We start from the raw sequence: 15,196 nt of genomic DNA on the forward strand, positions 1-15,196 counted from the left end.
AGACACCTTCCGCCAGCTGTTCCAACCTGCTTGGACCAGTTTCTTCACTTCCTTACCACACTCACCATTGCTCTGGATTGTTGACCCTAAATATTTGAAGTTGTCCACCCTCGCCATCTCTTCTCCCTGTACACTCACTCTTCCCCCTCCACTTTTCTCATTAACGCACATATATTCTGTTTTACTTCGGCTAATCTTCATTCCTCTCCTTTCCAGTGCATGTCTCCATCTTTCTAATTGTTCCTCTGCATGCTCCCTGCTTTCACTGCATATCACAATATCATCTGCGAACATCATGGTCCAAGGGGATTCCAGTCTAACTGCATCTGTCAGCCTATCCATTACCACTGCAAACAGGAAGGGGCTCAGAGCTGATCCTTGATGCAGTCCATTTTTCATCCTTTGTAGTGCCTTTCTGACTTCCCCTTAGTAATCATTGCCACTTCCTGGTCCTTCACACTTGCCTCTTCAACTCTTCCTTCTCTCTCATTTTGTTCATTCATCAACTTCTCAAAGTATTCTTTCCATCTATTTAGCACACTACTGACACCGGTCAACACATTTCCATCTCTATCCTTAATCACCCTTACCTGCTGCACATCCTTCCCATCTCTATCACTCTGTCTGGCCAACCTTTAGCGATCCTTTTCTCCTTCTTTCGTGTCCAACCTGGTGTACATGTCTTCATATGCCTCTTGTTTAGCCTTTGCCACCTCTACCTTTGCCCTACATTGCATCTCAATGTATTTCTTTCGCCTCTCCTCAGTCCTCTCAGTATCCCACTTCTTCTTCGCTAATCTCTTTCCTTGTATGACTCCCTGTATTTTGGGGTTCCACCACCAAGTCTCCTTCTCCCCTTTACTACCAGAAGATACACTAAGTACTCTCCTGTCTGTCTCTGTGATCACCTTGGCTGTCGTCGTCCAGTCTTCCGGGAGCTTCGGTTGTCCATCGAGAGCCTGTCTCACCTCTTTCCGGAAGGCCGCACAACATTCTTCCTTTCTCAGCTTCCACCACATGGTTCTCTGCTCTACCTTTGTCTTCTTAATCTTTCTACCCACCACCAGAATCATCCTACATACTACCATCCTATGCTGTCGAGCTACACTCTCCCCTACCACTACTTTACAGTCAGTAACCTCCTTCAGATTACATCGTCTGCACAAAATATAATCTACCTGCGTGGTTCTACCTCCGCTCTTGTAGGTCACTATATGTTCCTCCCTCTTCTGGAAATAAGTGTTCAATACAGCCATCTCCATCCTTTTTGCAAAGTCCACCACCATCTGTCCTTCAAAGTTCCTTTCCTGGATGCCGTACTTACCCATCACTTCTTCATCGCCCCTGTTACCTTTACCAATATGTCCATTACAATCTGCACCAATCACAACTCTCTCGCTGTCTGGGACTCTCAGAACTACTTCATCTAGTTCCTTCCAGAATTTCTCTTTCAACTCTAGGTCACATCCTACCTGTGGTGCATAGCCGCTAACCACATTATGCATAGCACCCTCAATTTCAAATTTTAGTCTCATCACTTGATCTGATAGTCTTTTCATCTCCAAGACATTCTTAGCCAGCTCTTCCTTTAAAATAACCCCTACTCCATTTCTCTTCCCAACTACTCTGTGGTAGAATAATTTAAACTCTGCTCCCAAACTTCCAGCCTTACTACCTTTCCACCTGCTCTCTTGGATGCACAGAATATCAACCTTTCTCCTAATCATCATGTCAACCAACTCCTGAGCTTTTCCTGTCATAGTCCCAACATTCAAAGTCCTTACACTCAGTTGTAGGCTCTGTGCATTCCTCTTTTTCTTCTGACGCTGGATCCAGTTTCCTCCTCTTCTTTGTCTTCGACCCACAGTAGCTGAATTTCCACCGACGCCCTGCAGGTTAGCAGTGCCGGGGGCGGGCGTTGTTAACCCGGGCCACGACCGATCCGGTATGGGATTCTTTAGATGAACGCTCATATTTGTTTGGCACAGTTTTTACGCCGGATGCCCTTCCTGACGCAACCCTCTGCATTTATCCGGGCTTGGGACCGGCCTACAGATTGCACTGGTTTGTGCCCCCATAGGGCTGCATTTGGTATTCAATACAAATACCAATATTTAAGTAAATGACCCCTGGTTTTACACAAACTGCATTCATTAACTGTGTTTGGGGAAAAAAAGAAGATGGGTTGACAGCTTGTGGACGCGGAAGCGTATTGCTGTCACACGTAAACCTCTCTGCGACAGACTGTTTATTTTCTTTTTTTAAATATGCATTGTTCTCAAATGAGTCAACTTTGCATTATAGATACTAATTGGTAATTTCAGATGAATAATAATTCCTTCCTGAAATTAAGTGATCGCTACACAGGTGTAGATGGTTGGCCTCCATCCATCACATTTAATTGCCGAAATCCATCGATCTTTTCTGGTCTTTACAGCTGGTATGCTATAGAATGATCATTTTGAATATCTTTTTCTGTTTTGACAACCAACAGCAAAACAGATCTCTGGAATTGTTAATATTCTGCTCTAGTTCAATGTCTCCCACAATGTCAAGCAGCTCTGTTTGACCGGCAATATGGTCCATGAGCTCTCTAGACATGATTCAGCAGTTTTTTTTTGGGGGGGGGAGTCACAAAATGTAACCATTAAATACAAAAAGAGCAAAGAGGGTTGCCAAACGGATAGGGGAAAAAATTAAAACTGTAGTGCAAGGTGAAACACATACAAAAACACCAAAGCACAAAGTGAAAAGAAGGAAAATATGATTTACTTTGATGGAAATAAGGAGCAAGTACAGTCACCGGGAAGATGCCAAAACTGGAAACAGAGACAAAATATATTACTGTAGTGGCCAAATGAAAGAAGAACCTAGCATGTTACTGGTGGGTATGTACCACTTGAGAGTGGAATTTTTACCAATTTCTCTGAGGCGTGTGCCATTTTGCTAAATCTGGACATCTCTCTAAAGTACACAGGGGAAAAAAACACACTTGAACAGTTAAAGAACAAAACACAGACAAAACCTAACAACATTTCTTCATATAGGTCTCATTTTGTCATATCCCAAAAACCTGGCAAAACCTTTTGACCAGGGGTTTTTATTCTTTAGTACATCTTAGTACATTTCACTATAACCAGACTCGCCGAGGTCTCCACTCTCCAAGTACTCCACACTTCACTCATTCCACAGTTCATCCTGTCTATTTGCAGAACCTCTTCGTTAAGCCTGCTCTCTCCACTATGATTTCGGCTTCTTGATCGAAGAGTTGCACAGCCATGACAGTGTTGGGGGTGATATCTGTCAAACATCGTAAACGACATGGCAAATAGTTTAGTGAGCAGTTGCAATAAGTTACTATACAACAGCAATGAAATCAGAGCAATACAGCACAATAAGACTAAATCACGTAAAAGATTGAAAGAAAAATAAGAAAAAAAAAGAGTGGTGCTAGTGTTGAGCCACCTTATGGCAGAAGTAATGAAAGACAAGTATCTTTTTTTTCTCATCAAGTGCACACAAGTAAGGCCGACCAGATGGCTGCTGTACACCTGACATTTACAATGGCAGCTCAAGTCCCTCTTCTCTATTTTCCATCCATCCATTTTCTTCGCCGCTTATCCGCACGAGGGTCGCAGGGAGTGCCGGAGCCGATCCCAGCTGTTAAGGGGCAGGAGGCGGGGTACACCCTGAACTGGTTGCCAGCCAATCGCAGGGCACATTGAGAAAAACAGCCACACTCACAATCACACTTAGGGGCAATTTAGATTGCCCAATTAATGTTGCGTGTTTTTTGGAATGTGGGAGGAAACCGGAGTGCCTGGAGGAAACCCACACAGGCACAGAGAGAACATGCATCTCCACACAGGCGGATCCGGGATTGAACCCGGGACCTCAGAACTGTGAGGCTAACGCTTTACCAGCTGATCCACCGTGCTGCCTCTGCTCTATCTTTCGAAGGTTAAAAGGCTTTCAATAAAAGGATTATAACGTTTTCACAAAACAACATCATGAACAGGGAAGGGATTGAACCTTCATCATAAATACATTTTCTGTGGATTATTTTTTTCCTACATGGTGACTCAGTAGCAACAACAGGTATTTGTTTGGTTGCCAGTGGAAGAAGTTAAATACGGACACACCTTTTTTTTTTGTTAATTTTACATTGTCATCAGGGAATGGGTGCAGACCCTGCAAAGAAGCTAACTTGTTAATGTATTCTACGTGAGCCTTCTTGTAAGAACCTTTTTGTTATACTTTGAGATCCTGGGCATTAGGGGGCGTTTCCCTTCGAGTATGACAGGTCTGATTCACAAGACCCGCCTCCACAACGAGACACCGAGGCACTTGCTTGCTTGTCAGACTCAAACAAATCCCAAATGTGTCCCAATTTTCACCATTATGTTAGTGTTTTTGTTAATTTTTTTTAACCCATCAAGCCACATTGGTAAAATGTTACATCACAGTCAGACCCCTTGTTGCTGCACAGTCATACAGCCGTTGGAACCCTGGCAGAGCCGAAATGAAGTTTAAAAGGCCTTTAATGAATCCTAAATTGTCTATTTAATAATAATTATGTAACTAAGCCATTGATGTATTTAGTGTGGGGGGTATCTCATGCTCGTCGTCCAATTGCATTACTCTTGTGTACCCCCAAAAATTTGGAACACTGAAATTTAACGGTGTGCAGTTTCTGCAGAACTATGTTTCATTTAAACATTTTTTGCATTTCTTTTCAAACATGAAGAATGTATTTATAGAAACAAATCTCTGAATTTACGTCAGGGGGTCTGTTAAGCAATTTTAATAAAATAAGTCTCATTCAATCTAATTGAAGGCATTTTTCATCCATCCCTTAATCATACTGCTCATCCCCATTAGGGTCACGAGGTGTGCTGGAGGTTATACCAGCTGAGTTTTGGCATTGACATTGACAAACTGCAAACAGTAATTCCCTTTTTAACTTTAAATTGGTCCACTGTTGAGTAAGAAACAATTAAGTGCTAATAATACAAAAATTCAATTTAAAGATAAATGTAAGAGCACCCATTTTTGAGCTGTCACCTTATCGTGTTGTCCAAATCATACTAAGAGTCTCCGAATACTCCTAGTATGATTTAAAAAAAAAAAAGAAATTGAGGAGGACATTTTACCTTGAGCAGATGTGGATCACCAGAGCACCCCTCTGGAGTCAGGCCTGGAAGCGGGGCTTGAAGGCGAGTGCCTGATAACGGGCCCTGCACCCATGAGGTCCGTCTGGGCACAACCCGAAAGGGTTAATGTGAGTGCCCCATCCCATGGACTCATCAACTGTAGGAAGTTGCCATCGGGGTCAGGTACAATGTGTAGTGCGTTGTGGCCAGTGATGGGGACCTTGGCGATCCGATCCCTAGCTCTAGAAAAAGCTGGCTCTAGAGACGTGGAATGTCACCTCTCTGGGAGGAAAGGAGCCTGAGCTAGTGTGTGAAGTCAAGAAGTCCCAACTAAATATAATTGGGCTCAACTACACACACCACTTGGGTTCTGGTAATTGTCCTCTTGAGAAGAGTTGGGCGCCCTTCCACTCTGGAGTTGCCCACAGTGAGAGGGGCCGAGCAGGTGTGGGTATACTTATTGCCCACGGCTCAGCGCTTGTACGTTGAAGTTCACCTCTGTGGACATCACATTGATGTCGGGAACAGTGCTTCGTATTGGCAGACGGGTGGTGGACCCCATTTTGTGTTCCAACTAAAGTTAAACAAGACTCCTCAACCTGCCTGGAAGGTCTTAACAGTAGTGCTACACAAGAGGGTCCATCGGGAAGTTGAATTGCAAATTCAGGAGGAGCAGTGTGGTTTTGTCCTAATCATGGAACAGTGGACCAGTTTTTCACTCTCGCCATGGTTCTTGTGTGTGTGTGTGTGTGTGTGTGTGTGAGAGAGTGTGTGTGTGTGTGTGTGGGGGGGGGGGGTTGTCCAACCAGTCTACATCTGTTTAGTGTACTTGGAGAAGGTTTTCTTTCAACTGTGTCTTCCATAAATCTTTTGGGGGGAGCTTTGGGAGTATGAGGCACTGAACCCCCTGTTTGGTCCCTGTACGACTGGTGTCAGAGTTTTGTCTGCCTTGCCAACAGGGAGTCAGACTCTTTTCCTGTGTAGGGTGGACTCAGTCCCGACGGCTCTTTGTCTCCGATTGTGTTCTTATCTTTTATCGACATAATTTCTACTTGCAGCAGTGGGATTTCCAAGCTGGTTTGGTGGCCTCGGTATTGCATCTTTGGTTTTTGCAGATGATTTGGTTACCAAGCCATGATCTCAAACCCACTTTGGAGTGGTTCACAGCTGAGCGCAAAGCAGCTAGAATGAAAAATAGCGGCTCCAAATCTGAAACCAGGGTTCTCCATCGGGAAATGATGAAGTGCTCTCACCAGGTCGGGGATGAGATACTGCCCCAAGAGGAGGATTTCAAATTTTCTTGTGGTCTTGTTCACAAGTGAGAGAAGAATAGAATTGGAGATCAACAGGTGAATCGGGCTAGTATCTGCACTGATAGAGTTGTATTACTCAGTTGTGGTGAAGAAGGAGCTAAGATGAAAGGTGAAGCTCTTTATTATTTGATCTATGTTGCTAACCTCACCTATGGTCACGAGCTGTGGGTCATGACTGAAAGAACAAGATACAAGCGGCATAAAGGAGTTTCCTCCACAGGGTTTCTGGACTCTCTCTTAGAGATAGGGTGAGAAGCTCATTCATACGGAGGGGTCCAGTGGCGATCCGCTGCTCCTCCGCATTGATAGCAGCCAGATGATGTGGCTCGAACGTCTGATGAGAAACCCACCTGGATGCATCCCTGATTAGGTGCATGTCATACTGGGAGGAGACCCCAGGACACGTTGGAGAGACTATTTCTCTCGGCTTGCCTGGGAACACCTCGGGATTCCCTCAGAAGAGCTGGAAGAAGTAGCTGGGGAGAGAGATGTCTGGCCTATCCCTGCTAAACCCAATATCCTACTTATCCTACCTTGGATAAGTGGAACAAAATGGATGGAATGGATGGATGGGTGCAAGAGCATCTAAAATCCCCCATCCCCCAATTTGTTTTCTGTTTCTATTTCTCATAAGAAGTACTACCAAAATAAATACATACTGTATTAGCCCCAGTTCCCTGAATAAGGGTGGGTAATAATTGGTAATGTAGTAGAACAAAAATAACTAAATACAAAATCCAGAGGGGCCAAAGGAGTGCAAATTCATACCCTAGTGACAACAAAAAATCAGTGATAAACTGGTAGAAATGATCTGCCTGTCTAGGGATTCCCCTTTTAGAATTTCCTAACACCAGTGTAGACAACAGGTATGACTACAAGGGAAGGTCTGCATAGTCCCAAAAGCGCCCCAGGTGTGAATGTTCTCATGTTACTAGAGTTCCTTAAAGACCTCAATTTACAGTACACCGCAAATTTTTGCTTACTTTATTTTAAGTTGTATTTTTTAACCTAATATTTCCTCCTCCTAGTTGGTACTTCAGACCAAGAATGTGCCCAGTCTGTCTGCTGGCGTAAATTGCTCTTTTGGAGACTACATAGAAACTGAAGGACGCATCTACGGTGGTCGGATCTTCTGTCTGTCCCCCTCTGCAAAGGAGGTGGCTCCCATCACGCACAACCAAGGTAGATTTTCTTCTTTCAGTGGTGTTTGAAAGCTCTGCAACTATGGAATAGGTTTTCCTTAGTACAGCTTTTATAAATGTTTTGGTGTAAAGTTGCATCCCACTATTTTTGAATCAGAAACCAATACTAATACTATCACTAATCAAACAGCTATAGACAGGTAAACTAAAAAGCCGACTGATTCAGCAGGAGGCTTTGCAGCAAAACACTCTGGTTGTGAAAACGTCAAGTTTCTTCATACCCACCGTCTGCATCCTCATTTCTAGTGTTTTTCAAACTCTCCTCATTTCCCTTAACATTCTCTGGCTCAAACTGAAATGGCTGAACAGCATTCAACGCTCTCAGCGGCTGCTACTGTAGCTACTGCTAAAAACTCCGGGCATCCAGCACATCCCTTAATTCATAAATCTGGAAATTGTCCCCGAACCCCAGTCTGGTGGCCATCCAGGCCACCAAACGCAAGGCGTCTGGGTGGACAGGTCAGGAGAACGACCCGGACGCCAAGCACCAGGGTCCCCACGGGGCGATTCGGGAGGACGACCTCTGTGAGGAACCAAATGACCAAATGTCGCCACCGAGGCTTGGTCAGGAGGCAGCCGTGGATTGGTCACCAACGAGGCCAGGTCCTGAAGCGGCTGGGAGCCCTCAGGAGCGAAGAGGATGGTGGAGAGAAGGACAAGAGCCTTGACCGGCACCATCACAGCCATCCCGAAGTCTCTCCAGCTCCGGGGTGGCTCCACAGAACTCCCCAGCTCCTCCTGGACAGCAACGTGAGAAGGCGGCGACACCATCGCCATCACCACTTCCTGGACAGCAACGTGAGAAGGCGGCAACACCATCGCCATCACCAACTCCTGGACAGCAACGTGAGAAGGCGGCGACACCATCGCCATCACCACCTCCTGGACAGGAACGTGAGAAGGTGGCGCCAGTGCCACCTCCTCCTGGACAGGAACGTGAGAAGGCAGCACCAGTGCCACCTCCTCTTGGACTTGAATGTGAGAAGGTGGTGGCACCATCGCCACCTCCTGGACAGGAACATATGGACGTGCCCGTCGCCGTCGGAGGAGGAACAGGGGACGACCGCGGACCGGTCGCTGACAGAACAAGAACGGGGAGCGACCGTGGTACTCCAGGGCACGGACGAGAAGCAGCTGCGGAGACGTCGCCACCTCCTGGACAGCAATGTGAGGCGGCATCGGGTCGTTCCCCACTGCCACGTGAGCTTGCAGTGCAATCGTTGAAACAGCAACGTGGGCGTGGCGTGGTGGTGAGTCCGTTCCCACTGCAGCGTGCACTTGGCAAGGTGGCGGGTCCGTTCCCACTGCAGCGTGCACTTGGCAAGGTGGCGGGTCCGTTTCCACTGCGACGTGAACGAGAGTAGGCAGAGAGTCAGTCGAAAATGACACGTGGGCGTGTCTCGGGAGCGGGTCAGTTCCAACTGCCACGTGAACCTGCGTCAGCAGCGAGTCCATCGCAGTTGTGACGTCAGCGTAGCTCGGTTGGTTCGCCAATCCTTGCCGGACCTGGGCCGTGAGAGCCGCCAATTCGGTGCTCTGCTGCTCTATCTGCGCCCGCATTTCGCGGCTGAACGCCTCGTGATTTGGCGGCTCCTCCTCCCTCTGGGCTGGAAGCTTCATCACCAGCTGCGGGTCTGCCGGTTTCGCCGTTGCCGGCGAGGAGTGGGAGGACGATGTCTTACTTGCCGCGCAGTGGGAGGCACCAGGGAGCGCCAGGGCGGGGCGTCTCCTCTGGCCGCCACGCGGAGGTCCCGGGTAGATGGCCAAGCGGGTTCCCTCATACGGATTGGTGTACTTAAACCTACCGGACGAAGACGCTCGGGTGCTGGAAACGCGGGGAGGTGAAACAAACTTATTGGATGAAAGACCGGGCAAAGAGATTCATAATCAAAATCATCGGAGTCGTACTCAGGCAGCCGGTCATACAAATCAAGGTCCTCCTCATATTCCGAAAAGTCAGAGTCTAGAAGAATATGAGGAGCCGGACGGGTCGTGTTCGGGACGTATTCATACCTCGCTGGCGGAGCGTAAGACACGGAAGCGGACAGGCTTGGTCCTCCGGCAGACGGTCTACCTTGCGTCGGTCCCGGCGACGCCGGGTCTTTCCTGCTGGGTCCTGTTTTGGCCAGTTCATTCTGTCACGACCCATCGGAACGGGAGTAGGACCCAAATGCAGGACTCGGACGATGCAAGGTAGTTCGGGGAGAAACCTTTATTATTTCGTTGTCGGGGATCAGGCAGGCAGTTAGGTGCAGCAGCGGTAGTTGGGACGTCGGGCGAAGAGAGCAGGTGAGCGGGCAGGCAGGAGTCAGTACACGGGAGGACGATCAAAGCAGGCAGAAGTGTCAAAGGAGTCAGGCTTACGGGGTTGGTCGGAGAACAGATGAAGGTCGGTACACAGGGGTTGTCGATCACGGATACGGGAGTACTCGAACGAGACATGAAGATCAACGAACTGGCGCAGACCAGTCGTCATCGGGGTCATATAAATACGCTGGATAATCAGCCCGCATGAGGCGCAGGTGTGCGCCTCCCAATCAGGCTGGAGCGGCAGGATCATGAATGAAATGTTATCAAAAGTTTTTTGTTATTGTTATGTCACTCAAGTCAAAAAAGCTCATGTACACCAAACACGTCATTGCAATTGGACATCACTTTAAAGAAAGTTCCATGACACATTTGGCGCACACGTACTGAAGTGCAAATGTCAAGTGAAATAAAAGAATATTGTTGATTGTAGGTGTCATAAAACACATCAATGTTTCTGTAACTCTGATTTATAGGTGACCAGCGTTTAATAAAACTGTATCTGAGGTCAAAGGAGACAGGGAAGACGTTTGTCAGCGTGGACTTTATCTTCTATAACTGCAGTGTCCACCAATCGTAAGTTGCAATCTATTTTCTTTGTGGATTTTTTGGGGGTTTGTTTTTGCTCAATTCGGTCAAGTGTGAACACAATACAACACAATACAACACAGTCATGGTAATAAAACAAACCAACCTTAATCTGCTCCTGATAAGAAGCCAACTAATCAGGTTGATGATAAATGGCCAATGGTCCTCACATCATTAACTGTTGCCTTTCTCCAACGCCTTCGGTTTAGCATATATGCAGCTGTCAGGCTGTTACGTGGATTAAGGACCACATTTTATCTGGACCAAGAATGCTAACCCGCCAAGTCATTCAGACTATACAATACAAACTTGAAGAGAAAACAGCCTCTGTGCATTAAAACAGATCCCAATGAACAGGAGGTATGCATGGATGACAAATTATAATTTGGTGCTGATTAAAATTAGGATTGTTTGGTCTTGGTCGAGGTCTGGCATCATTTGTGCAGCATGAAGGTAAGCGGTGAAAGAAATTGATCCAAGTCCTTTCCAATTCTTTACATAAAGCAATAGAGCCCGTAAATAATGGATAATGCTAATGAGTGAATAGAACACTGTGTGACCTCTGCTCATTCATTATTAGTATTCAGGTCGTTTGTACAACTCAATGAGTTAATTACATTTCATGCAATGATAAAAGTACTGATGGATGAAGTGATAAATCAATCCCAAACCATGCAAAACTAAGATGGGTGGTCACGCTTTGGTAACACAATCTTTGGCAATAAATACTCTGTGTGTACTTCTCCCATACAAAATGAATGTCTTTTGTTTTTCTGCTCTAAGTGATGGACTGTTAGTATAGTAAGGGTATACCCACGAAAAGTATTTGCTTGCAAATGTATTTGATACAAACTTAAAAAAAAGAAAAAATCTGGAGGAGTTCAAGTATCATGGGGTCTTGTTCACATGTAAGGGAAAAATGGAGCGGGAGATTGACTAGCGATTCGGTGCAGCATCTACAGAGATGCGGACTTTGTATCGGTCCATTGTGGTAAAGAGAGAGTTAAGTTGAAAGGTAAAGCTCTCAATTTACCAGTTGATCTTTGTTCTTACCCTCACCTATTGTTACAAGCTGCGAGTCATGACCGAAAGAACCAGTTTCCTCTGCATGGTGTCCACGCTCTCCTTTAGAGATAGGGGGTTAGGCAGGGTCATCCGGGAGGGGCTCAGTGTCAATCCGCTGCTCTTCCAGAGGCAGATGAGGTGGCTGGGGCATCTGATCTTTTTTTTTTATGTTGCAGTGACATTTGTAGAATCCTGAAGGGAACACAGGATGGAGCAGAGACAGTGAAATAGTAAATATTCATTGCGGTCTTAACTGAATTCACCTAGAAGTTGAAGGTTACATAGAAATTAATAAAATTTCATCAAGCAATGGCTCTAGGTTGCTCCATTGTGTCGCTTCCACCGTGATGTCGTCAATGCATGCATATTTTGTCAACTGTCAGATTAAAGTATGTGCAGCACATACTGTATGAAAACAGAATGTATACATTGTGGTAGCCTACCACCATTTCCAGTTGTTAAATTGCATGTATTTTTTTATGTCATAATAAAATATACTTCTCTTTTTCTGGTTGTAGGCGAGCCAATGAATGTGTCTGACCAGCTGTCTTTCTTCTCTACCAGTCCATCCCTTTGCAGATGCCCTTTATTTCTTTCCTGCCCTTTTTAACTTTCCCTCATCTCATCCCTCCTTTTCCTGACCACGACCCCTCTTAGCCATCCTCACCATTCTCCCCACACTTCACTTTTTGTGTGTCTCTCTCGTTCATCAAGCCTATTTCATTGCCTGCACTCTGCTCTTGGCCCTGCATGTATCTGCATAGTAATTGGCCAGTAATTAGCTCTTGCTGGTCTATCTGTGCAGCATAATGGAGTGGGCTTGGTGAGAGGGCTCACCTGGGCCTCTCATCTGGGCCTCGAGGCTGAGCTGAATCTTTGATCCATTTTGTCAATGTGTAGAGTTTTATCTGTTGTTTGTTCCAGCCAAGCAGCCCTGCCCCCACTCCCCAAAAAAATGATGTATACACGTTTTTTTTCTTCTTTGACGCAGGCCCTCCCGGGACTCCTGCAGCATTGTTAACCTGCACTGAAGTCACTACCACAGCAGCTGTAACATAAACCCACATATTATACACCCCTCCAGCCGCTCCCCTCTCTCTCTCGTATCAGCTTGCTACTTTTAATCTTTGACCTCGCCTGTAGGAAGCCTGGCACAGGGGCCGCAGCACTCAGTGGTGGATAATGGAGTACCCCCCCCCCCCCCATGGGTATGTGGGAGGAAGCAAGCGCTCAGGCTCACAAGAGCAGACGCACAACAGCTGATGGGCAACAGCAGGCGCGCACGTGTATGCAGGCTCAGATGCCGACCAGCCTGCGGGCAAGTGACCCGGTGGGGCTCGTGTGTGGACTCGCACAAGATGAACTGGAGCTACACACTTGCCAGTGTTTGATGCATTTTGCATCGCACACAAACAGGTACGAGCCCAGTCAGAAGCCCCTGAAAGAGACAGAAGGTACTGAGTTGGCACAGCCAAGGATGCTGCTGGCTATTTGCACAGTCTTTTAAAATATTAGACATTTGTATTAACAAGAGGCTTTGTGTAGTTTAATTTAGCATGTGGGAGAGGGAATATTGCATGTTTTAAAAGGAGGAGAAAATAACAAGAGCAAGTGTTGAGAAGAAAAGCAGGAAATTCTAGAGAAATTGCGAGTGAGGGGAAAAGTGGAAAAATATGATGCAAAACAAACAAGAGTTTTTTTTTCTAGGTTGGAGCACATAATCCATTTGGTGAATTAGTCTGATGATAGGAAGTTGTACTTTGGAAACACACACACAAAAATAAAGTTGACAAAGTGTTGGAGAGATGCTACTCTGCTTCCTGACATACTGACAAGGAGGCCTTGAGCAAGGCATCAAAGCACACAAAGTAACACACTTTGTGTGCATTTTCACCCCAACATTTCTCTTTCCTTGATGTGTGTGGTGTGCAACAAAAACATCCATCCAATTGTTAAACAACTTCTCCTTATTCAGGTCACAAGTAAGCCAGAACCTTTCTTAGGTCACGTCAAATCCAAAACCTCAATTTTATATTTGGAATTTTTTAAATCCCCAAGGAAATAATAGAATTAAAATACTCCAAAGTATCATTAAATATGTATTTGTTTGACAGGCATTTTAATGACATTATACCATTTTTACAGGTTATAAAAGTGTAAAAAATTGTAACGCTGAACTATACTATACTATACTATACTATACTTCATTTGGTTGGGTGCTGTTTTTTCGCTCATTTACCTTCATGTAAGTGTAAAAAGAACTTACCAAGTGTTGATATTAAATGATACAAACTTACTAAAAAAAACAAAAGATTTTTTTTTATAACTAATGACGATGGTATAGTGCACAGAAGAGAATAGCTCTTTGTTGTCTCTGTTGCAGGACCAATGAAAATCAGTTCGGCAGCAACGACGTTGGGAAAAAAAAGTAACTGTATAAACTACACAATTATCAAAAGACAAATATTTATATAACAATCAATCATATTTTACATTTAGGTTCATGCATCGCAGTCTCGCAATGTAGTCACTAATTTTAATAGTAATGATAAAAAAATTTAAGAACTCTATAAACATACAACCTTAACTTTAGCAACCAGTAACATTACATATGGTGTCATTGAAGTACTTTGAAGGGGAGATCTGTCAGCACCTCTTGTTCAGGTACTGAAATAGTAACCGGTATGAAAGACACAACCAAAAACGTTGGGTTCCACTGTATTAGAATATAAAAGGGACAAATACTGAAAGGAAGCACTCTCTCAAGAGAGAGGCCCACACTCACCAACCACCCCACACGCTCTCTTTTGTCAAATAAAGCCCATTGTTGTCTCCTCCCTTTAAATAGATGCAAGGCATACTTACATTATGTTTTACTCTACTACCTTTGGAAGCCCTTTAGCATTTCCTGCAGTTCCACAATCATCAAGTCATTCCAGCTTGCTTTGCGCTCCCATTTCCAATAAGTGTGACCTGGTTTAATTAAACTGGGGTTTGAGACTATCATACTTGCTGCTTTTGGACTTCACCGTGACAAGATGCAATAATATCATAATGAGTCTCAGTCCCCTGCTGAGAAGTTTCTCATTTGTTTCCAAAGCTGAAGAGCTAAGAGCTAAATGCAGCATTTCACAACTGCTTTGAATCCTCATTAGACAATGTCTAGTTTTGCTATACAGCATTACTGTAGGGATTCCTTCATAAAATACTAGGTGGGGCAAAATTGCTATTTTGACCTCTACCAGGGAAATCATCTTTTGGATTGCTGGGTTTCTACATTTGTTGTTAATGTGTTTGTGGGGAGCTTTCTGATTAGTCTTCAATCTATAAATGGGAACGAATAACATTTTTAACTTGACATGTCAACAGTGGCAACGTAATTATAAGCATCATAATTACTCTAAACAAACCAAAATGTCTCACTTTAGATCAGTGGTGTCAAAGTTATTTTTGTCACGGGCCACATTGTAGCTTTGGTTTCCCCCAGAGGGCCGTTGTGACTGTGAAACCATGAAAATCTTTTTATTTTTATAAATTGCCCCATCATATTTACACACAAAATGTATTA

The 15,196-nt window shown here is 45.0% G+C and overlaps 1 protein-coding gene across 7 annotated transcripts in view; it reads left to right on the plus strand.

The window, feature by feature from the left end:
* LOC133490858 (plexin-A1-like) overlaps nucleotides 1-15,196 on the plus strand; it is a 225,093-nt gene that overhangs the window by 123,121 nt on the left and 86,776 nt on the right. For all 7 annotated transcript variants that reach the window (XR_009792303.1, XR_009792305.1, XM_061801434.1 and 4 more), the window contains exons 7-8: nucleotides 7,495-7,648; nucleotides 10,452-10,551. Coding sequence is in view for 5 of the 7 variants with exons in the window: in XM_061801434.1 (XP_061657418.1) it covers nucleotides 7,495-7,648; nucleotides 10,452-10,551 (254 nt within the window). In the remaining 2 variants the exon portion in view is untranslated. The remainder of the gene's footprint in view (nucleotides 1-7,494; nucleotides 7,649-10,451; nucleotides 10,552-15,196) is intronic.

Source organism: Syngnathoides biaculeatus, chromosome 2, assembly GCF_019802595.1.
Source record: "Syngnathoides biaculeatus isolate LvHL_M chromosome 2, ASM1980259v1, whole genome shotgun sequence".
Taxonomy (NCBI): Eukaryota; Metazoa; Chordata; class Actinopteri; order Syngnathiformes; family Syngnathidae; genus Syngnathoides; species Syngnathoides biaculeatus.